The 23,970-nt window shown below is 32.9% G+C and overlaps 1 protein-coding gene across 1 annotated transcript; it reads left to right on the forward strand.

The window, feature by feature from the left end:
* The first annotated feature begins 16,346 nt into the window (after positions 1-16,346).
* LOC118034656 (L-type lectin-domain containing receptor kinase SIT2-like) lies at positions 16,347-18,743 on the forward strand. Its single transcript, XM_035040001.2, has one exon. The coding sequence runs from the start codon at positions 16,431-16,433 to the stop codon at positions 18,459-18,461; it is 2,031 nt and encodes a 676-aa protein (XP_034895892.1). The 5' UTR covers positions 16,347-16,430; the 3' UTR covers positions 18,462-18,743.
* Positions 18,744-23,970: the final 5,227 nt, after the last annotated feature.

Here is a 23,970-nt window from a genome sequence, read left to right on the forward strand (position 1 = left end):
GCATTTAATGGGTAGCTCATCTCAACATTTCTATGATGTTGTACGCATAGCGGAAAGAATAGAGCAAGGGATTAAAGCTGGACGCATAATTGAGCCATTGGAGACAAAGGGTTTTTTCGAAAGAAAATTGAAAGGTCCCGTTAACAACTTCGAAGGTGGGTTCAATGACAAGATAGCAGATTCATATAACCCACAAATACCTACCTCTCATGTGGCCCACATAAACTTTAACAAACCTTTTTCCACTAATCGAGCAAATGGCCAGTCAAACACCCAAAACAACCACCAACGACCAAACACAAGATACATTTCAGAACAACTACCGCCATTACCCATGCCTCTGAAGGACATATATGCCAAACTACTGAGCATTGGACAAATAGCTCCTATCCCTACATTACCGCTACAACCACCATTCCCCATCTGGTATAAGCCGAGTTGACTTGCGAGTACCATGCTGGTATTCCCGGGCATTGTCTTGAAACGTGCTATGGTTTCAAGAACAAGTTGTTGAAGCTCATCAAGATAGGATGGGTGTCATTTGAAGACACACCCAATATCAGTTCAAATCCATCGCCACATGACAAAAGTGATAGGGGATAAAGGGTTGGAAAACCTTGGTCAAGAATCGTCAATAATGAAGAAGGCGAAGATAAGGAAATGCAAGTGGGGAAGGAAGATGAAGCATTGCCTCGGTTGACTTTCCACACACCAGAAGAAGTTTCAGAACGGGTTGACCCAAGAACTTCTCGTAGTTTTCAAAATGTAAAACAACTTTATTTGCCTTAGCATGTTTTTGTCATTTGCTTTTGTCATTGCTTTTATTTTCTCTAGTGGGCAATCAGGGCTCATGATGTCAGCCAGATTTGGTGTTTGTCTTTGAGCCTACCTTTTCTTTAAATAAATGATGAGATTATGCACTTTTGGAACAAGTTGAGTGGTTACAAATAAAGTATCATAAAATGGTTTAATATGAAATTTAAGAAAAGCTACCCTTGAAATACAGCCTCACCTCTGGATAACATAATGAATTGATACATCACCTGTAAATTTTCTTTCAAGATAAAAATAGAGTTTATCAATCCTAGCAATGTGCATTTTTTTTAAAAAAATTATTGTCCTTTCACACTCTAAAGAGTTTTTTGTTGGTGGTTTTATTTTGAGTCGAAATGAATTTCTTCTCTATATAAAAACCCAGACTAGGATCGCACCCCTACACTGGGGGCAAGACGAGATGTTTTATGAAAAGTTTTACGAAAGCCTATAGATTTGAAAACCAAGCTAAAGCATTTGATAAAAGCATGACAAAAAGGCAAATACAAGTCATACATTTTGAGAAAAGGACTACTTGAAGAAAGTCAAAGACTTCTTCTCCAAGAATATGATAGGCAACACGAGAGATGAATCCAGCATACGACTTTAAAAGCAAAGGGAGTCTCATGAACTAGAAGAAGAGGATGGGACCTATGTTTCAAAACCAGGTACGAATGCATGCATTGCATCTAATCATAAATCATTGCATGTATGTTTTTTTTTTGGATCGTTACAGGAGGAGATCTTAGTGCATTCCAACAAGATTATGGACGAAGAAAGAATCATTGAGTTGATTCTAGAACAACAAGAAGAGAAGATAAGGATTCTCAAACCCTGCCAGCAGGAAGAACGACATCGATAGCATTCGGTAAAAAGGAATCGCCAGATGGGATTCCAAGTTGTTTGAGATCGCCAGAAGGGATCTCGTATTTTGATATTCGTCAATGGAGGTCGCCAGAATGGACCTCATATTTCATGTTTGAATAAAAGGAATCGCCAGATGGGATTCCAAGTTGATGGAGATCGCCAGAAGGGATCTCGCATTTCACTATTTGGAGGTCGCCAATGGGACCTCATATTTCATGTTTGATAAAAGGAATCGCCAGATGGGATTCCAAGTTGTTTGAGATCGCCAGAAGGGATCTCGTATTTCGATGAAGGTCGCCAGAAGGGACCTCATATTTCATGTTTTAATAAAAGGAATTGCCAGATGGGATTCCAAGTTGATGGAGATCGCCAGAAGGGATCTCATATTTCACTATTTTGGGGGTCGCCAGATGGGACCTTATATTCCATGTTTGTTAAAAAGGAATCGCCAGATGGGATTCCAAGATGATTAAAGGAGATCGCCAGAAGGGATCTCATGTTTCACTATTTGGAGGTCGCCAGATGGGACCTCGTATTTCATGTTGGTTAAAAAAGGAAATCACCAGATGGGATTCCAAGTTGTTTGGCTAAAGGAGATCGCCAGAAGGGATCTCATATTTCGATGAAGGTCGCCAGAAGGGACCTCATATTTCAGCTTTGAATAAAAGGAATCGCCAGATGGGATTCCAAGTTGTTTGAGATCGCCAGAAGGGGTCTCGTTTCGATATTCATCAATGGAGGTCGCCAGAAGGGACCTCAAATTTCAGCTTTGGTATAAAAGGAATCGCCAGATGGGATTCCAAGTTGTTTGGCTAAAGTAGATCGCCAGAAGGGATCTCATATTTCGATGAAGGTCGCCAGAAGGGACCTCATATTTCAGCTTTGAATAAAAGGAATCGCCAGATGGGATTCCAAGTTGTTTGAGATCGCCAGAAGGGGTCTCGTTTTTGATATTCATCAATGGAGGTCGCCAGAAGGGACCTCAAATTTCAGCTTTGGTATAAAAGGAATCGCCAGATAGGATTCCAAGTTGTTTGACTAAAGGAGATCGCCAGAAGGGATCTCATATTTCGATGGAGGTCGCCAGAAGGGACCTAATATTTCAGCTTTGAATAAAAGGAATCGCCAGATGGGATTCCAAGTTATTTGAGATCGCCAGAAGGGATTTCATACTTCGACATTCATCAAGGAAGGTCGCTAGAAGGGACCTCATATTGAAACCATTTCTTAGAAAAGCATGGAGTTTACAGAATTCTTCCCTCTGGGTAGGTCACCCATATAATAAGACCATCATTTTTCTTGGGTTCGTCACCCATACAATGAGACCATCATTTTTCTTGGGTTCGTCACCCATACAATGAGACCATCATTTTTCTAGGGTTCGTCACCCGTACAATGAGACCAGCACTAGGGTTCGGTCACCCATACAATGAGACCAACATTTTTTTCTTGGGTAGGTCACCCATACAATGAGACCATCATTTTTCTTGGGTAGGTCACCCATACAATGAGACCATCATTTTTCTGGGTAGGTCACCCATACAATGAGACCATTATTTTCCTGGGTAGGTCACCCGTACAATGAGACCATTATTTTCCTGGGTAGGTCACCCATACAATGAGACCATTCTTCATCTTTTTTTTATCTGGGTAGGTCACCCATAAGAATGAGACCCTTCTCCATTTTTTTTTTTATCTGGGTAGGTCACCCATAATAATGAGGCCATTCTTCCCCTGGGTAGGTCACCCAAAGAATGAGACCACTCTTTCCCTTTCCACTCGGGCAGGTCACCCATCATAATGAGACCATACACACATTTTTTGTATTGATTATGGGTAAAGGAATCGCCAGATGGGGTTCCAGGTTAAAGGAGATCACCAGATGGGATCTCAGATGGATTTCCATATTGATCAAACTAAAGTAAGAATTCAGAAGATCGCTGGATAAGGATCTCGAGATGACTAAATTTGGATCATAGTTTTTGGGATAAAGAGGATTGTTGCAAAAGACAAGGTTTCAGATCAATCAAGCTTCGACCAGATCAGTTTCGGGAGTTCCGTTTTGGGTTTATCTTTATAACACTTACTGCGCAAAACCCATGCTCCGTAAGCATTATAAAGAGGGCATCTGTTGTAACCCATTTTTGGGTCCCCATGAAAAATAAAATAAATAGCCAAAAGAGGTTAGAAAAATAACAGGAGGCAGAAGCGCTCGGAAAACAGTCAGAAAATTGGTCAAGGAATTTAAAAATACAAGGATTGAATTTTTGACAGTATATTCTTGAAGGATGAAAGCCCTATTAAGAAGGAAAATTTGAATTTTGAGGAGAAAAGCCCAAATTTAGATGTTTATGGACTTAATTGGATTTTTATTTGAATTTATAGAAGATTTGATTCCAAGAAAAATTGATTTTTAAGTCAATTTGGGCTTTACTTTGAAGAAATTTAAGTTCTGGGGCCAAAATGTATTTTTTAGGAATTTATTGGGTCAAATCAGGGGTTTAATTGCATAAATATTGAAGTTTAAGGGCCAATTAGGGATTTAATTAAGAAAATCCGAAACCAGGGACCAAATTGGAAGAGGCGCGTAAATGGAGGGGCTGTTTTGCTTTGGATCAGGGGCCTAATTGAAGAAATTGAAAGTTTATTAATCAATTGAGGGCTAAATTGTGAAAATCAGAGACCAAGGACCAAAGTGAAAAAGGCGGCCAACAAGAGGGGCGGGGACCGAGTTCGGAGGACTGATTTGAAGTTTGACCCATTTAAATGAAACGGCGCGTTTTATCCAAAACGACGCCGTTTCATATATAAAAAAAAAAAAAAAAAGGGAAAAGACCAGAACGGTGTCGTTTTGAACGACACTGTTCATCTTCTTCCTTTCCCCCGCATAAACAGAAACAGAGACAAAACCATTTTTTGCTTTTTTTCAAAACTTCCCGCCTCTCTCTCCTCGCCCCCACCACCACCACCGAAAGCATCAATGGCCGACCAGCCGTTGCGTGATTGAAGGCGCACTAACGAAAGGCACGCCGGTTCCCTTTTTTTCTTATAAATAGAGAGAGGCCGAGAGAGAGGAGGACCCGAGGATAGAGGGAGAAGAGAAATAACGCACGAAGGAGAGGGAGAAGAGAAACAGACCGAAAGCAAGAAAGAACGAAACCAAAAACAGAAAAAAAACCGAAGGGAGGAGAGAGAGAGGAGACCGAAGAGAGAGAGAACCAACGAGAGAGAGGCAACACCACAGCGCCGCCGTCCTCGAGGCCACGACACCGCAGCGACACCGCAGCTCCACCAACGATCGCCTCCACGCCAGGTGCACACTTCTTCCCTCCCCTGCATTTTTTTATCATAGCCATTTTTGCCTCCTGCATGTAGCATGCAGGAGGCGGGGGGGGAGAAAAATAATTCTCCCCCCCCCGGGCCATAAGATGCTGGGCCAGCCCGATGCTGGCCCAACCTTGCAAGCCAAGACCGGCCCACGTTAGCTTTGGGCTGAGACCGGCACACCTTAGTCTTGGGCCGAGACCGGCCCACCTTAGTCTTAGGCCGAGACCGGCCCAATATCATTATGGGCCGAGACCGGCCCGCCCCCCTTTTTTTGGCTGAGCCTGGCCCATTTATTTGGGCCGGCCCAGCCCTATAATATATATATATATATATATATATATATATATATATATATATGTGTGTATATATGTTATATATATATATTTATATATAAACAAATATTTTAAAAAAAATCTTTAAAAAATATTGTGATTTTTCGGCATTTTTTTGTCAAAGTGGTTTAATGTTGGTTTGTATTTTTATACTGTAAAGATACAAAACCAGTGTTAAAAAATACCCGATTTTCGTCAAAACATCAAAGATTTTTTTTAAAATAACAAATGTTTTTGCCTTCAAAAAATTTTCTAAAAAGTCCCTAAAAATATTGTTGATTTTTCTGCATATTTTTAGCAAAGAGGATTAATATTGGGTTGTATTTTTATACCGTAAGGATACAAGCTCAGTATTAAAACACCCGATTTTCGTCAAAGCAAAAAAAATAATAATATTTTCCAAAAATTGTTTTTGTTTTAAAATACGGCCTAGTATCTCCAATATATATATATAAATATTATAACATCATATTTTCACACAACAAAGAAAATTTTCAAAACAATATATGTATTAACATGCATTTTGGCTTTAATAACCAGTTTATTCAAGCCATGAGAACTAGGCCAATATTTCAAAAATTCTAAAAAAATCTATTTTTTTCCTTTTAGTTTGTGGGATTACGAATTTATACGTAAAACGTATTCCTACATATTATTAATAAAGTTTTTGGTAAAGACGTTAGAACGGTTAGGATTTTACCCGATTAGATAAAAGACCTTCTTACCGAGAAGGATTTTTCTTGAACCATAGACAGACCAACGACTAGAAGTACAATAACACTTTAGTTTTTATCAGACTATAAAACAATGCAGCTTACCTTAGGTAGGGCGTATTTGGGGTGCTAATACCTTCCCTTTACGCAACCAGTCCCCGTACCCGATCTCTGAGACCAGTTAGGTTTCCTAGTGACCAAAATACTAGGTGGCGACTCCAAAGAACCAAAAATAAAACAAATTCGCCAGTCGAACCCGCATTTGATGAATATGATTTTTTTTTTAGGGTGCGACACTCCTAATGTTGATAATCAGGTTTTTCTAATGTAAATATTAATCTCTCTCGAGTATCAATAAATTATTTCGACAAACAAATTTCATGTACTTTACGAAAGTTCTGAACTTGTCGAAATTTATTAAGTACTGTAAAACCTGTAACGATTACAAAAGTTCTTTAGATATCTCTATCCTATAGATTTCTTAAGGTATTTCAAACAATAGCTAAAACAATTATCACTTCTCAGTTTCAAATTGAATTCTAAATCATGCAGATATTGGCCAAACACATGCAAGCATTACACATAAAATGAAATACTCAACATCTTAATGTAATAATTCAATTGCAGAAATTGTTCACATAATCATAGTAAGATTACATCAAAAATCCCAGAATAAAAGTCTACTCCATAGTTAAATTAAAGAGAAACAAACTTGATACGATGAACATCACTCAACAGTAGAGAATTTCCGTGTAATAGATACATGTCCTCTCGGTTTTCAATAGTTTTGCCTCTGCTCTTTTTGTTCCTGTTGGTGCCACCTCCTCTGTTTTTCTTTTCTATGTTGTAGGGTTTCTACATGTCCTCACTCCCCTGTTTTCAGAACCCTCTTCTCTTCTTTTATATTATGGCTTTTCTACCCCTGCAGTAATGAGGAAAGTTTCATTTTCTGCATTGAATTCCTTCCTACTCAAACATTGCGGGCCAGATTTGAGGTAGAAAACGTGTGAATTCAAAGATCTTTATTTCTGGAGAATTTGTAGAGAATCAAATTATCTTTCCAACTAAACTGATCTTTATTTTTGGACCTCTGAGCATTGAGATAAGGGCCATAAACCGAAACAGTCTTTGTAGTGCAGGAATTTTGGGCTGGTTCAATCCTTGTTTTTCAACTTGTTTTTTGGGCTTTGAAACAACAAAACTGAGTTATATGCCCTTCATATGTTTAGTAGACCTTCATCTTAGCTATTTGAAAATGGTGACAAACATCTGGAACTAAGTTGTATAACTTCTTTTACAGCACATAATAAATCACTGTTCAATTTTACTGCCGAGCTCTGCCTATTTAGTAACCTAAGATCTGAAAACACATTAATTTTCCACGAGGTCAATATTTCAAAAAGAGATTCAAAATTCTAATTGTCTTGTGAAACATATCTAAAATATTTAAAAATCAAGCATGAATAGTGGAGAATATACATGCTAAAAATTCTCTTATCAAAACCGTAAAAAGAAAATAAATTAACATGACTTTTTTTATATTAAAACATGTTTGGTTTTAATTTTCAAAAATTCCTTGATAAAAATTTAACTACTTTTTTATTTTTTTTTATTTAATTCATTTTAAGATGTTTTTGTATTATTTTGATGTGATTATATATAAAATAGATTTAAAAAAATAAAAAATATTTCAAGATATTTGCAATTTTATTTTGTTTCCCTCTTGATTTTTTTTCTTTTCCCTTATTGATTTTTTTTATATATTATACAAAATTTGGGTGATGATAATTTTTTTTTTCATTTGAAGTTGGGTTGAATTTTCTTATTAAAGTATGTTTGGTTTTGCGTTTCAAAAATGCTTTGAAAAAAATCTAAATTTTTTATTGTTTTTTTATTTCAAATTAATATTTTTGATGTTTTATATTTTTTTTTAATTTTTTTTTAAATATATTGAGATTGGGTCTGGCTACATAACCACATCCAAAAAGAATATATTAAGTTGGGTCCTACCTTAAGAATAATCCAAAATAGCTTTAGGTTCAGTCGCCACTGGACCCATCAATCTCAACTGCTACTACGAGCATGACCCATCAGTGTTGGGTCCTACCCCTAGAAGGACCCATCAATATTTTTTTTTTCTTTTCTCTTAGTTCGAGCAATCTCTTCCAAACCCAAGAAACTTAGGGCAGGTAAAGGGGGCTACACTCAAGGGAGCTTGGGTGTGGCTATTGGAGGAGACCTAAATCCCTTAGGTCTGCGGCCCTGCCTCACCTAAAATTATTGGTCCTTTGTCAAGACCCTCTTTTAGGTCGTGCGTTAGACCCAATGCTCTTGGATACAGAATTAGGATCTAATTTCGTTGGGTTGTGTCAGGACCCAAGGTTCTTGTATTATAAATGTATTGTTTTGTATTATAAATATTATTATTTTCATTATAATTAAAATTATTAATATTAAAATAGTATTATTTATGTTATTGTTGTTGTTGTTAAATTTGAAAAACAATTATTATTAATATTGAAAAACAACCATATTTGAATTAAAGTGTAAAATTAATAATTATTATTATTACTATTAAAATTTTAAAAAACTATTATTACTATCAAAGAAAAACCATAATTTTTTTTAAAGATTAAAAAAAATAAAAATTTTGGCAAACAAGTTAAATATTATTATTAATTTTATAAATATCATTATTGGGTTTTGCGTTGTAGCCAAACTCAACGCTCTTAGATCCGATGTTATAGCCACTCCTAACGTTTTTTTGTCTTAGATTTTTTATGATATTTTTTTATTAAAATAATAGGTGAGCCTGCGACGTAGCGCGAACCATCTAACTAGTAATTATTAATTCTTAAGTGTCATAGATTAAGTAAAAAATAATGAGTTAAAATTGAAAATGGGTTTGGATTTCCTTAATTTTACCCGAGTTACTGGATTGGATTATGTAAAAATAATTAAAAAGTTACCCTAAATTTTATAAGTTAGTCATCGTATTTTATTTAATTAAAAATCAGATGCATCAAATTAACAAAAATGCTACTATGCGCACAACATCAAGTACAATAATAATTGGGGCTCTAATTCTCCATTCAAATTGCAAATTTTGTTTTGGGACCAAATCATTGCTCATTCTTCCATTATCCCTACCAAGACCCCTGTTTATCTGTTGGCTATAAGATCCAGGCCCCGTTTATTTGCTGGAAAATAGTTTCTTTTTGGAAAGTGAATTCCGGGAAAAATGAATTCTGGGAAAGTATTTTACGATATTTGGTAGTTTAATGGAAAATAACTTGGAAAACACTTTCCAGTGTTTGGTTTATGTCATGAAAAATGAGCTAGAAAAATAACTTATTAATATTTTATTTTTCTCAAGTTTATTAAAATAATGAGGAACAAATCTTACTAATTAAAAAGTTGAATGAGAATGAATTTGAAAAAAATATATAATTTCATAAATTATCTCAAATAAAATAAATAATAATCAAAATAATAGAGATCAAATCTAAAAAATTAAAAAAAATAAAAGATTAAGAAATTAAAATAATAATAATCAACATTTCATCAATTATTTCAAATAAAATAAGTAACAATCAAAAGAATGAGGACCAAATTTGATAGATAAAAAATTTCAATAAAAAATTGACAAGGGAAAAGGAAATAGCAATTATAAAAATAAGGACCAAAGTTAATATAAAAAATAAAATTTTAAGAGATGAAATTGAAAAATAAATATTCAAAATAAAATATATATAGCAATCAAAAGTTTGAGGATCAAATTTGATATAATCAGCAAATAATGATATTTCTAAATTTTTCACAACTTCCGGAAAGTATTTTCCCCCTAAATTTTTCAGGAAAACACTTTTATGAAAACCAAGCTAAATTTTCCTTTTACTAGAAAGTGTTTTCCATTTACTAACTTTTCTAATAGCAAACAAACACAAGAAAGTTTGGAAAGTGATTTTCCCAGAAATTACTTTCTAGAAAACAAACACATCTAAAGGGAAAATACTTTCATGAAAACCAAACCAAATTTTTCTTTGACTAAAATTGACTGGAAAGTGTTTTTCATTGATCGGAAAGTGTTTTTCATTGACCGAAAAGTGTTTTCCGTTGACCAACTTTCCTAATGACAAACAAACACAGGAAAATTTGGAAAATGGTTTCCCGAAAACTACTTTCCAGAAACCAAACATGGCCCCAATTTATTATCTCTTTCGCAACGCATTCTTAAGAACCAAAACCTTAAATCAAAACTTTAAGGGGTGTAACTCAACTAATCAAGTTTTAGATCTATTTCTTAGAGGTCACAAGTTTGAGTCTCACAAATTCTAGAGCTATTGGAGGCTTACATGATCGTTAATTTCAAGGTTCATGGGATTAGTCAAGGTGCGCACAAATTGATCCAAACATTTACGTTAATAATAATAATAAATAAAAAACCTCAAATCAAACCACAAGTTGCAAAGCCAAAGAGAAAAATAAAAGCAAAAGCAGGAAGTCTTTCAGTTTCAAATAAAAGAAGAGATTTTGAGTCGGGGCCTTTCACTTCATGGTCCAAGGTTTTACCTTTATTTTTTGTTTCAGGTCATTTGGGTTCCCATTGTCGAAACCACAGGTAGCAGGGCCAAGTCCTCTTCCTTTGACATCGAAGCTTCTAGATGCTTCAATGCTGTTGAATTTGCCAACGACTGGTTTAGATGGCAGTGAGATAGGGTTTTGCACTACTACTACTTTCTTCTATTAAGGGAAAGGAATTTGTGGCTCACTTACGTTTGTCATGTCTGTAACAGAGGCATAAGATGGGGTGGGATGCCTGCACAATCTGGTCCCAACAATAACAACAATCTCTGGTGTAGCTTATATAATAAAGAGGAAGAAATATGAAAAACTGCGCGAAGATTGGGAACAAGAGTATGGTCCTCAAAGATTCTCTTACAAGATTGTATCTTGTATTATTGAATCAAAACAACATTAGGTAGATGCCATAGAAAAACATCGTTCAATAATGCTAGGACCTCAACCTTAACAACTAAGAAACTTAGAAGAAGAAGAAGAAGAAGAAGAAGAAGAAGAAGAGCATTTACTTGACTATTGTGTTCATTACTTGTCCTACACCCTAAGAATTTACATATCTAGATGGAAATGCTACTTCACCTGATTTACCACTTCGCGGTGAAGGAATAGGTTTAGTTCCAATTAGCATTGAAGCATCTAGAGAGCATGTTTTAACAATCCCGATATCATCAGGTGAAATTTCATCGAGGATTGATTACGTAAATATGTACATCAAGACTTGTTCGATGTGAAATTTACAGGAAGGTGCCATATAATTTTGAATATTGTAGCATTTCTGTAATTTTTTTCTAACCACTTGTGTCTTGTGAGTTGTTACCATAAAACAGTCGCCCTCCCTGCAGACCGTAAGCCTAGAGGCAATGAGAGCTTGTAGGAGTTATTCAATTGTGTCAAAATTCTATAGTTTAATTATTAATATACAAATATTTCTTAACTAACAGAATTGATAGATTTATGGAAACATATAACAAATTATATTTAAACTTAGCATGCATGGTGAATCGATCTTGGTTGATTATTGTCTATCTTTGTTGATTAAAGTCAATCAATAATGAATAATTTATGATTAATTAAGTTGGAAAATAATTTTAATGCCTTTCACATCAAATAAATAATAAACTATATAAACAAAATAGATGTAATTACTTGCTAAAGAATTATATACAAACAAAGAAAAACATGTTATGTTGGTGTTAATGATTCAATCATTTATTATGAAGGTTAAATTGCTTGTTCCTTAATGTAAACGGTCTAAATACAAATTATTTTTTAGGATTCAAACAATATCATCTTAAAATATTGTATTATAAATCTTGGCCTATAAATATTTGGATTTTTTTAATATTAATTTCTTATCTATTCAGAATTTATTTTAAACCTATTATTTTTCCATGTTAAAATAATTAATTAATTTGGTTGAATTTGTTTATTAAATGGTTGGTTAATTGATTAGTATTTTAAAAGTGCATTTTATCAAGGTTTTATATCATCATTTTGTACTTAAAGTATCAATAACTTCTTAACTAGTGCATGTTTTATAATAACAAGTCTGATAATATAAGATAGCTTTAATTTATGGTAAATGTTTATTTTAAATGCAGGCATATCTTACAATTCAAATGATTGATTGATGTGATTAACTATTAAAAATGAAAGGACAAATAAAAGGCTAAACTTAGAAAAGATATATTGATTTAATTCAAATTGGAACATTATTCAGTCATTGGGTCATATCTAGAGCTGTAGATCTTGAATTTTAGTTTGGGTTATATGGCTAGAAAGCTAAGAAATAGGCCTTCAACTTTCATGAGAGTGGAAGACCCAAATCTGTCGTTTTCAAATTCAAAGCTTGGCCATAAAAGAGAAGTCAAAATCTATCATGCAATCCAACCCAAACACTACTCAGAATTTTACCCATAACTGGAGTTCTATAAGGTAAAATGACGTCAAATTTGGTGGGTGGAAAGATAAGATAATTTCCAACAACTTTCATGAGACCACTTGCTCAAATTCTGATGTTAACAATGATATTTCATCTAGACAAGAGGCTTGAGGACTATACATCACGTCCACAAGAAGCATTATTCAGTATTTTAGCAATATCTCGATTTGTAGTGATCCAAATGCTATGAAATGTTGTGGGTGGAAAGAGGAGATGATTTCCAACAACTCTCATGAATAATACTTTGCCAAATTCTGATTGCATCAATGTCATTTCATCCAGCCAAAATGCTTGAGTGCTGTTGTTCATCAAGTTCACTAAATCAATAGTTAACGAGTACATCAATAATCAATTACCAAATGAATAATTCTGAATTTTAGCATGTAAAAGGAGGCATTTGTCATTCATTTAGGCATCTTGGTTTTTAGATCAAGATCATGTTCTTGCTTTCTTTGTATTTTTGTAGTGTTTAAGCTTTATTTCATGTTATAGTAGTTTTTTGTTTGTGTTTTTCATTTCCTCTACTATACTTAGTTAACTATGTTCTTATCTTGTTTATTTATGTTCTTATTCTTCATAATGTTTAGCTAAGTTTATCATATCAAGGTGAAAAGGTTTTACTAATAGTGTTAAAATAAGTATAATATAAACTCAATATGAACTTAAATGTTTATATCCAAGAAAATTTGATATTAACATGTCTTATCTTTTTATTTTATCAATCCTTAATATCTTGCTTATTAAATGGTTAATCTAAATTTGTATTGTATAACACTTGGTACATCAAATGCTTGATCCTTCATAGTCTTCCGCTGACATTATTGTTATGAAAGAAACTTGATTTGTTGTCAACATAAGTTAGCATCATGAATACTTGATAAAATTTATATGTATCATGTAAATAAAATGATTAATATGATCATGATGATGATAATTTATAAAGAGTTTATATTTTACTTATCTCTAATACTATTAGTGGATCTTCTAACCTTAATAATTGTTTTATCTTTGTTTTTATCTTTACATTAATATCATTTCTCACAATTCTCTTTGACTTTTATTATTATTATTAATTTATATAATTAATCTCTATATGATTTGATACTAATATTATCGGATTATTTATTATTCTGATCCTCTTGTACTTGGAATCATTAATTCAAATGATTCCATAAATCTTGTCATTGTTTCTTAAAATGGATAAGATTATAGCACTCAATTACTACTTAATCAAACAAGAAAAAAAAACGATAGAAATAGAAAAAAGACGAGAGCTAAATGGGTAGGCATAAGTGTAGTGGGTTAAGGATAAGCAGCATCTTTCATTAGGAGACGAGACGAGAGCCACGCCAACGCATGAGGTGTCCACCTAAAGTTTATGTATCGGCTACGGCATGGCATCGCATGACAAGACATGACGTATTTGAATTCTACTATTTATTATATTTCATTTATTACTATTTTCTTTTAAAGGGAATTGAAAGGGAGAATAGCTGTTATTTTTTTGAAGTTTTTTTTTAAATATATTAAAATAATAATTTTTTTATTTTTAAAAAAATATTTTTAATATTAATACATTAAAAATATTCTAAAAACATCATAAAAATATTAATTTGAAATAAAAATAATAATAAATAACAAATATTTTTAAAATATTTTTAAAATATTAAAAATAAAGAATCTCTGAGTGGATCGCAAGAATCATGTACAGAATTGTCATTTTCAGTTAGCTATCAAGGCGCAGTGATTTTTCTAAGATTGTATCGTTCTTCTGCCATAGTTTTTTTTTTAATATATTAAAATAATAATTTTTTATTTTTTAAAAAATATTTTTAATATTAATACATTAAAATATTCTAAAAACACCATAAAAATATTAATTTAAAATAAAAATAATAATAAATAATAAATATTTTTAAAACATTAAAAATAAAAGAATCTCTGAGTGGATCGAAGAATCATATACAGAATTGTCATTTTCAGTTAGCTATCAAGGCGCAGTGATTTTTCTAAGATTGTATCGTTCTTCTGCATAGTGCATAGAGTCAAAGATGGCCACCCAGGAATAACGTCGTTGAAATGGATTTTTCACCCTTTAAATTAAATTAAATTATAAATAAATCTCAGACACATACTTGACTTATAAGTTTATTCATTGGAATGGGGCGTTTGCAGATTTGCCCTTGCACTAAAATATTGAGGTCAATTTAGTCTTTTCACGGGATCCAAATTAATCAAGAGCAAAAAGTTATTCGTATGTTATTTTTTCACTTTAAAATGACAAAAAAAAAATCCCTTAAAGCTATTAAACTGGTTTTTCAAGAGCTTATTTGTCCTTGACACTTTCTTAAACGTTGTAAAAGACTGATGTACACTTACAAGCAAAAACAATTAACTTATATTCAGGAGTTTTTTATTTTTTCAAACTGGTTTTTTTATTATTATAATAAAAAAAATTTATAAGCAATTTGATTATATATATATAAAACCTGGCACATGAGCTTTTCTTGTGCTATTTATGTGGTTATTTAAATAGTAGCTTTCAAGGCGGTGTTGAAATTGTCTTGGCAACCCCTCCATATCTAAATTACGCTTGTGGTCAACCAACTTAAGGTTTGGTGCTAACAACTTTTTCTTCTTCTTTTTTTTCGACTCCTTGATTAATTCAAGGCGGTGTTGAAATTGTCTTGACAGCCTCTTCACGTTTAGGTTACGCTCGTGGTCACTCAACTTAAGATTTTGGTGCTAACAATATTTTCTTTTACTCCTTGATTTCTACACCTGACCCTCTAAAACTTAAAACCAACATTTTAATTTTTCTTGGAATTTGATCTCTTTTCTTGTAATTATTATTGATTTTATTTGAAATAATTTATAGAATTGAAAATTTTTTATTTATTAAATTTGAATCTTTATTCTTTTGATTGTTATTTATTTGTTTTAGATGGTTTTTTGAATTTATTTTTTTATTATTTTATCCTTTAATTTTTTTCCTATCAAATTTGATCATCATTTTCTCCATTTTTTTAAGCTCATGTCTCTTTAATTTTATCATTCGGTATTTATTTAATTAGAGATTAGGTTCCATTATTTTTTTATTTCATTTCAATAGAAACTTTCATTGGTTTTGAAAATAACATGGGTTATATTGAATCTTTTTACTTGTTGCTCTTTGTTAAATTTAACTTTTTTTGAGAAATTTAATTTTTTTAAAATTTTAATTTAATTAATTAATTAATTAATTATAAACATTTTCTCCCATGAATTATTTGTGTCAATGGATTCGTTCAATCCAAAACTTGAGATAAAGGGTGTAATCTGAAAAAAGATTCATAAATGGTTGTTAATGGAGTTGAAGTTACCAAATTTAGAGGGGCCAGTGTCTATTTATGCCTAATTGCTCCACATATATATAGAAATATAATATAAAAATGGAAACAAATAGACTAGAAACGACATCTTTTATGTCAATGACACCAAAAAAAGAGGATATTAAATTAATGGAATTGAGATATGGACAGAATATAATAGAATAAAGCCACTTTGAGGTTTTCTATGAAATGAAGCATGAAACGAAGACACTACGAAGAAATTCCGAGAATTACAAAGAAAACTTCGAGTTAATATTGGTTGAAAAGTAGTTTTCCCTCTCTTTTTTTCCAAGAAAAAGCTTTGGAGAAGGTTCGAATGCGCCCAAGTCATAGCAATGTGATGAGACTTGTTTATATATAATTCAATCTTTAGACTGAGGATTTGAAACTGTAACAACAAATAAGGAGAAACTCGAAGCGAAAAAAGTTTGTTCTTTTACCAATGTGTAACTGAAGAAGCAAAAACAATCTTCTGCACGTTCTTATGATGATTGCATCGTTCAAATCATTGCGCTTTCTACTCGGCCTGTTTGTTTCCTTGAAGCTCTTGGCCTTAGCTCAAGACGAAAACCACTTCATCTATCATGGCTTCACTGGAGCCAACCTGCTCCTCAGCGGGATTGCAAAAATCCATCCAAATGGGCTCTTAGAGCTGACAAACACTTCAAAACAGCAAATTGGCCGTGCTTTCTTCCCATTCCCTTTTCAGTTCAACACATCTTTAATCAACAATTCTCGGTCTCTCTCGTTCTCTACCCAGTTTGCGTTTGCCATGGTCCCAGAGCTGCCTACACTTGGTGGCCATGGCATGGCCTTCACAATCTCTCCATCTGTGGACTTCACAGGGGCTATGGCAACTCAGTACTTTGGAATCCTCAATTCTACAAGCAAAGGCCTACCTTCAAACCATCTATTGGCAGTTGAGCTGGATGCAGTTCCAAGCCCGGATCTTAAAGACATCAATGACAGCCACGTTGGAATTGATGTCAACAGCTTGGTATCCATTGAATCTGCTCCGGTGACCTACTTTTCAGATGAGGAAAAGGAGAATAAGAGCTTGACTCTCATAAGTGGTCATGTGATGCACGTGTGGATAGATTATGATGAAGCAGAGAAGCTACTCAATGTTACAGTTGCTCCTGTCACAAGAACAAAACCAACCTTGCCTCTCTTGTCAACATCTCTCGATCTTTCTTCTGTTATGTTGGATTCTATGTACGTTGGTTTTTCTTCATCTACTGGAGCAGTGGCTAGCAGCCACTATATTCTGGGGTGGAGCTTCAACAGAGGCGGACAAGCTCAAAGTCTTGATGTGTCGAAGTTGCCTTCACTTCCCTCTCAAAGAAAATCAAGAAAGAAACCATATTTAAGAATTCTGGCCCCAACAATAACAGCAATCATTTTTCTGGTAGCAATCTCTGGTGCTGCTTATATAACAAGGAGGAAGAAATATGAGGAACTGCGCGAAGATTGGGAACAGGAGTATGGTCCTCAAAGATTCTCCTACAAGGATTTATACAAAGCAACTACAGGTTTCACAGACAGGAAGTTGCTGGGAAGTGGAGGTTTTGGAAAGGTTTACAGAGGAGTACTGCCTTCTTCCAACATGCAAGTCGCGATCAAGAAAGTATCCCATGATTCCAAACAAGGAACTAAGCAGTTTGTTGCTGAGATTGCTAGCATGGGAAGGCTGAGGCACAGGAACTTGGTCCAGCTCCTAGGCTATTGCCGGAGAAAGGGAGAGCTCCTCTTGGTCTATGATTACATGCCCCGCGGAAGCCTTGATAAACTCCTATTTTGCAATGACACACCCAGCCTTAATTGGGTTCAGCGATATCATGTCCTCAGAGGAGTTGCGTCTGCCCTTCTTTACCTCCATGAAGAGTGGGAACAGGTTGTTCTGCATAGAGATGTGAAAGCTAGCAATATACTGTTAGATGATGATTTCAATGGTCGCCTAGGAGATTTTGGGCTTGCTAAATTATATGATCGCGGGGCGAATCCTCAAACAACCTGTGTGGTTGGAACAGTTGGATATATTGCGCCAGAGGTTACTAGAACAGGAAGGGCCACTACCAGCAGTGATGTTTTTGCTTTTGGCACTTTTATGCTTGAAATGGCTTGTGGAAGGAAACCTTTAGAGCCAGAACAATCAGCAGAAAAGATGGTTTTGGTTGACTGGGTTCTTGATTCCTGGAAAATAGGAGACATTCTTCGAACAGGTGATCCAAAATTGGAAGGTAATTACGTGGTGGAGGAAATGGAATTGGTTTTGAAGCTAGGTCTGCTTTGTTCGTTCTCTACACCACAAGCTAGGCCAAGCATGAGGCAAATTGCGCAATATCTGGATGGGAATGCTAGCCTGCCAGAGATGCCGCTTGATGGTGCTAGCATAGGTTTGATGCCAGTTAGTCATGAAGAGCCTGGGGATTTCAACTTGTCTTTCCATAGATCTAATGATTACTCTGCTCCTTCCTTCTCTAGTACCGACTCAATCCTCAGCCGTGGTCGTTGAATCATGGCTTAACGAGGTAAAAATTCTTTAACCTCAAGACTAACAGCTGGCATGTGGCAAGCCTGGTATTGGTGGTGAAGAGGAAGGTCTTAGAAGGTTTGTGCATACCATGGTAATCCTCAAAGCACCACAAAGACTGCTCCAAGAGGGGTTAATTAATTAGCATAGAAACATAGGTATAATTTATGATTTAAGCAAAACACATGGTTGAAATAGTACAATGTTTGATGAAACAATGCTGGTCAATGATGGCCGTGTAGCTTCTTCCATTCTCCTCCGTGCTCTAACACATGGTTGAAACATAGGTACAATGTATGATTTAAGCAAAACACATGGTTGAAATAGTACAATGTTTGATGAAACAATGCTGGTCAGTGATGGCCGTGTTCCTTTTTTTTATAAAACTCTCCACTTACTTCTGTTATGGATTAAAATGATTAATCACTTATGCCTGCCTCGTTTTTACATATTGAACTATTCTGACTTCTGATATAGTGACTGCAGAAAGCATAGGCTTCAGTCAACCTTCTAAAATACAGAAAATTCAACACCCAGTATCATCGATTATCCTAACTAGAGTGCAGCTCAGTGTGATATGGCTGCTGGCCGGGTGGTTTATTCACAGACTAGTAGTGGAATAAAAAAAATGGTGATAATGTATCTTCATGCTGATGTTATACACACACATAACTGTTTTAACATTGCAACAAAATTTGCAATAAGAAGGCAGCGATACTAATAACCCTGCTTTCAGAAAGAGTGTAGATACCTAATTACCTAATGAAAAGGCTAGAGATGTTTGATCAATAAGCTTCCATCATTTCTCCTGGTCGTTGAACCAACAATGCTTCATGGAGGATTGATTACGTAAATATGTATATTAAGACTTGTTCGATGTTAAATATAAAGGAAGGTGCCGTAGAATTTTGAAGATTGTAGCATTTCTGAAATTGTTTTTCAACCACTTGTATCTTGTAAGTTGTTACCATAGAATAGTCACCCTCCCTACAGACCGTAAGCCCAGAGGTAAGGAGGGCTTGTAGGAGTATTCAAACTGTGTCAAAATTATATAGTTCGATTATTAATGTACATATATTTCTTAACTAGTAGAATTAATAGATTTATGAAACACATAACAAATTCTATTTAAACTTAGCATGCATTGTCAATCTATCCTGGTTGATTATTGTCAATCTTGGTTGATTAAAGTCAATGTCTTTTGCATCAAATAAATAATAATTTATATAAACAAAATAGATTTACCTACTTCCTAAAAGAATAAAGAAAGCAGGTTATGTTGCTATAAATTAATGATTCAATCATTTATTATAAATGTTAAATTTCTTGTCTTTATTGTAAACACTCTCAATATTCAAGATTCAAACAACATTATCTTAAAATATTACACTATAAATCAAGGCCTAAAAATAATTTTGAAACACTCAATTAAAAATGATAATAAACTCAAGCCTTAGTCGAGCGCTTAATTTAAGCTCAAAATCTAGATTGTCTGGAGTCTCTCTCATTTAAAAGCTTTTGTTCCTTACAAGTCAATTTAAACCTTGAACTTCTTACTATATAGATTATAAAATAATATAATCTTTCAATTTGAAATTAATGTTATTTAAATTTATTAAGATTAATTTCTTATTCATGTATAATTTATTTTAAATATATTATTTTTTATGTTAAAATAATTAATTAATTTAGGGAATACTTTTTTAAAATGGTTGGTTAATTCAAATGATCCCCATAAATCTTGTCAATGTTTCTTAAAATTGATGAAATTATAGAACTCAAATCCATTTAATCAAAAAAGAAAAGAAAAAAGAAAGGACGAGAGCTAAATGGCTAGAGGCATGAGTGGAGCGGATTTTAAATATACATGCATCTTACCATTAGGAGACGGGACGAGAGCCACGCCAACGCATTAGGTGTTAGTTGCTCAACCCCAAGCTTCTTTTTTAAACCATTACGAGTCCGTTACGTTATTTAAAATGTGGTAATAATTATTTTTTAAAATATTTTTTATTTAAAAAATATATAAAAATAATATTTTTTATTTTTTAAAAATTATTTTTGATATCAATACATAATAATAATTTAAAATACCAAAAAATTATTAATTTTAAATAAAAAAATAAAAACTTTTTTAAAATGCAAACGTACTACTACTAAAACTACATTTACTTGTTTATTATCATCTTTACCCTCTCCTTCTTTCTTGATCAAAACCCAAAGTAGACTAAAAATTTAGAGTTAAGCATTGAGACTCAATCAGAGAGCACACTTCGACCATCCTTCAAGGATTAGAGTTGTTGATAAATTTTTTATTTTAAAATATATTTAAATAATATTTTTTATTTTAAAAAATTATTTTTAAATATCAATACATCAAAATGATCTAAACACATTAAAAAAATATTAATTTAAAATAAAAATATAAAAAAATAATTTTTTTTTTAAAATATTTTTAAAATACAAAAATAAATAATACATTTGCATTAAAGAGAGAATTGTCATTTTCAATTAGCTATCAATATTTAACAAGGAGCAGTGCTTTTTCTAAGATGGGATCGTTCTTTTGTATAAAGTCAAAGATGGCTACCTAGAAATAACGTCGTTGAAAAGGGATTTTCATGTTATGCTCACCTTTTAAATTAAATTAAATTAAAAATAAATAAATAAATCTCACGCATACTTGAGCAAGGTTATTCATTGGATTGGTGGATTTACAGAATTGCCCTTGTACTGAAATATTGAGATCAATTTAGTCTGGGATCCATTTATCTTGTCAGATTCATCAAGAGCAAAAAGATCTTCACATGTTATTTTTTTCGCTTTAAAATGACAAAAAAGCCTTTAAAAGAAAAGGAGTTATTAAACTGATTTTCAAGGGCTTATTTGTCCTTACACTTTATTGACTGTAGTAAAAAACTGATGTAAAAAAATAATTAACTTGCATACTGGATTTTCCATCTTTTTCAAACTTTTTTTTTGTTATAATAAAGTTGATTTAAAAGCAATTTAATTATTTAATAAATATAAATATTGAAAAACAACTGGCACATGAGCTTTTTTTTGTGTTATTTGTGTGGCTAGTAAGATGATATTAGGAGGCAAATAGTGGCTTTCAAGACAAGACGGTACTGGAACATCTTAATAGCCCTTAGGCTACACTTATGACCAATGGATCTAAGGTTTGGTGTTAATGATTTTTTTTATTATTATTTATTTTAATACATAACTCTTTAAATTTTAAATTCAGCTTTTTAATTTGTTTTTTCTTTGAGTTTGGTCTTTTTTTTTATTACTATTTGATTTATTTAAAATAATTTATAAAATTAGAATTCTTTTCAACTTCATCCTCCCTCAATTTTTCATCTATTAAATTTAGTCCTTATTCTTTGATTGATATTTATTTAATTTAGATAGTTTTTAGAATTGAACTTTTTTTTTTGACGATTTCATCATCCTTCAATTTTTTTTTTCTATCAAATTTTATCGTCATTTTATCCTCTCTTTTTTAAGCTCGTGTTTCCTTAGTTTCATCATTCGATATTTATTTAATCAGATATTGGGCTCCGTTATTTTTTTTTATTGACGCTTTTGGTTAAATTTAACATTTTTATTAAATTAAATTATTTGATTGAATATAAGCATGAGATACTTACTTCATGATATTTTATTTAGTTTTCTTTCTAGTGGTAAGGCGGTGTCCATAGTGAAGTGATAATGAATCTCCAACGGGCTTTTCATTCATTTGCTCTCAAGTATTATATTGATAGCTATTTTTTATAATTGACTATTGCCAAAAACATATTATTTTTAATCGATGTATTTTTTTTTTACACGGCTATTTTCATTCATTTGTTTTATTTACAATCAATGTATTTTTTTTTTAATCATATTATTAAATTAATCAAATTTATTAAATCCACATTTGTTTTTGCTTTTTTAAAATTGATGCCCGAACAATCTCTTTTTTTTTTGTCAATTTGTTTTTCAATTTAGCTATATTTTTTATTTGTATTATTTAAAATAGCTTAGCTTATTAATTCCAAAAAAAAAAAGACTCAAGTCTTATATTTTTTAACTTTTTAGAAACAATTGTGTCGTTTTAGCATCTTTTTTTAACGTTTTTTAAAAAAAAATCAACCAGCTCAAGCCACCCACCTAGTTTGCAATCTATGACCCCATTTCCATTTGCTCATAAGAATCAGGCTTGAGCATCCTTTTATTTTGGTTTAGATAAATTAAAGAAATGCCACCCAGTGCTCTTTGTCACTTCAATCTTCTTTTTACCCTAAATTAAGTATAGTTCCTTCAACACTTCAATCTGTGAACAAACTAGAGAATTCTGGAAAACCAAGTCTGAATCCGGACACTTGCTGTCACGACCCGAATCCCGGATCCATGACCGGCACATAAGTAAGGTTCCCCTCCAAGCTTCAAAACCTATGCGAACCCAAACTTACATACAATCCTTTAAACAACTCAATCAGAGTTTAACGTAACATTAATAACAAAACTAACTTTATAATATAATTTAATTGTCTTAATACAAGAGTTAATATAATTCATAGTTTTTGGAGCACTAACTTGACAAAAAGAAATGTACAAATTACAACCAAAAAGCAGGTTCGGAAGATTCAATAAAAGTGACCTGCTATCAAGCTATAAGCTTGAAAAGGATAAATAATGAGAGGGTGAGTTCAACAACTCAGTGAGTAGATAACGTTCAATATACACACACGAGATAATATAACAATGAGAATTATATACAATTATGGCTCTAGGTTCTTATATGAAGGTTTCTCAAATAGGCCATAACAAGAAGATTAAATGGTAAAGCTAGTCAGAAAATCAAAATGCAATGAGCATGAGGCTCCGTACTGTGAGATGATCAGTCCACACAGGTTGGTGACTCCCCCGACCAACTAGGGTTCAGATACGATGTGCACAAAGACTAACACTACCCTGTTAGCATGGGTATTCTGACTGACATACCAAACATTCATAATCATAATCAACTAATATATTCATATCTTAAAACTCAACTCATGACATCAATCAAATGAGGAGTTATCAATTCAGAAGTCAATTCAAAATATATATTGGCTCATATTAAGAATTCAGATTCAATAATTAATCATGCTTTATCATAACAAGGATAATAATCAATATATATTATCAAGAAGCATGATCCAATTCATATTAACAAATCAAATATTTATAGTATTTCTCGTGCATATGGAAAATTATCCACTCACCTGACTCAAAAGCAAACAGCACTCACAAGCTGAAACTGAAGGAAATCCTACTGACGTCCTGCCGACAGAATATTAGGATTACCTGAATACAAATGAGACATATTCAAAAACGACTCAAAAGAACATTTAACCTATTTAATACACTTAACTAAGGGTGTATACCATAACCCTATATGTTTTTGAACTAACTAGTTAATTTTCTCAAAAACTCAAAATCTAACGATTTTCCCGAAATC

The sequence above is a fragment of the Populus alba genome, chromosome 9 (assembly GCF_005239225.2).
Source record: "Populus alba chromosome 9, ASM523922v2, whole genome shotgun sequence".
Lineage (NCBI taxonomy): Eukaryota > Viridiplantae > Streptophyta > Magnoliopsida > Malpighiales > Salicaceae > Populus > Populus alba.

What these genes read in the sequence shown, in the direction of transcription:
- LOC118034656 (XM_035040001.2), top strand. Translation starts at nt 16,431, where the DNA reads ATGATGATTGCATCGTTCAAATCATTGCGCTTTCTACTCGGCCTGTTT.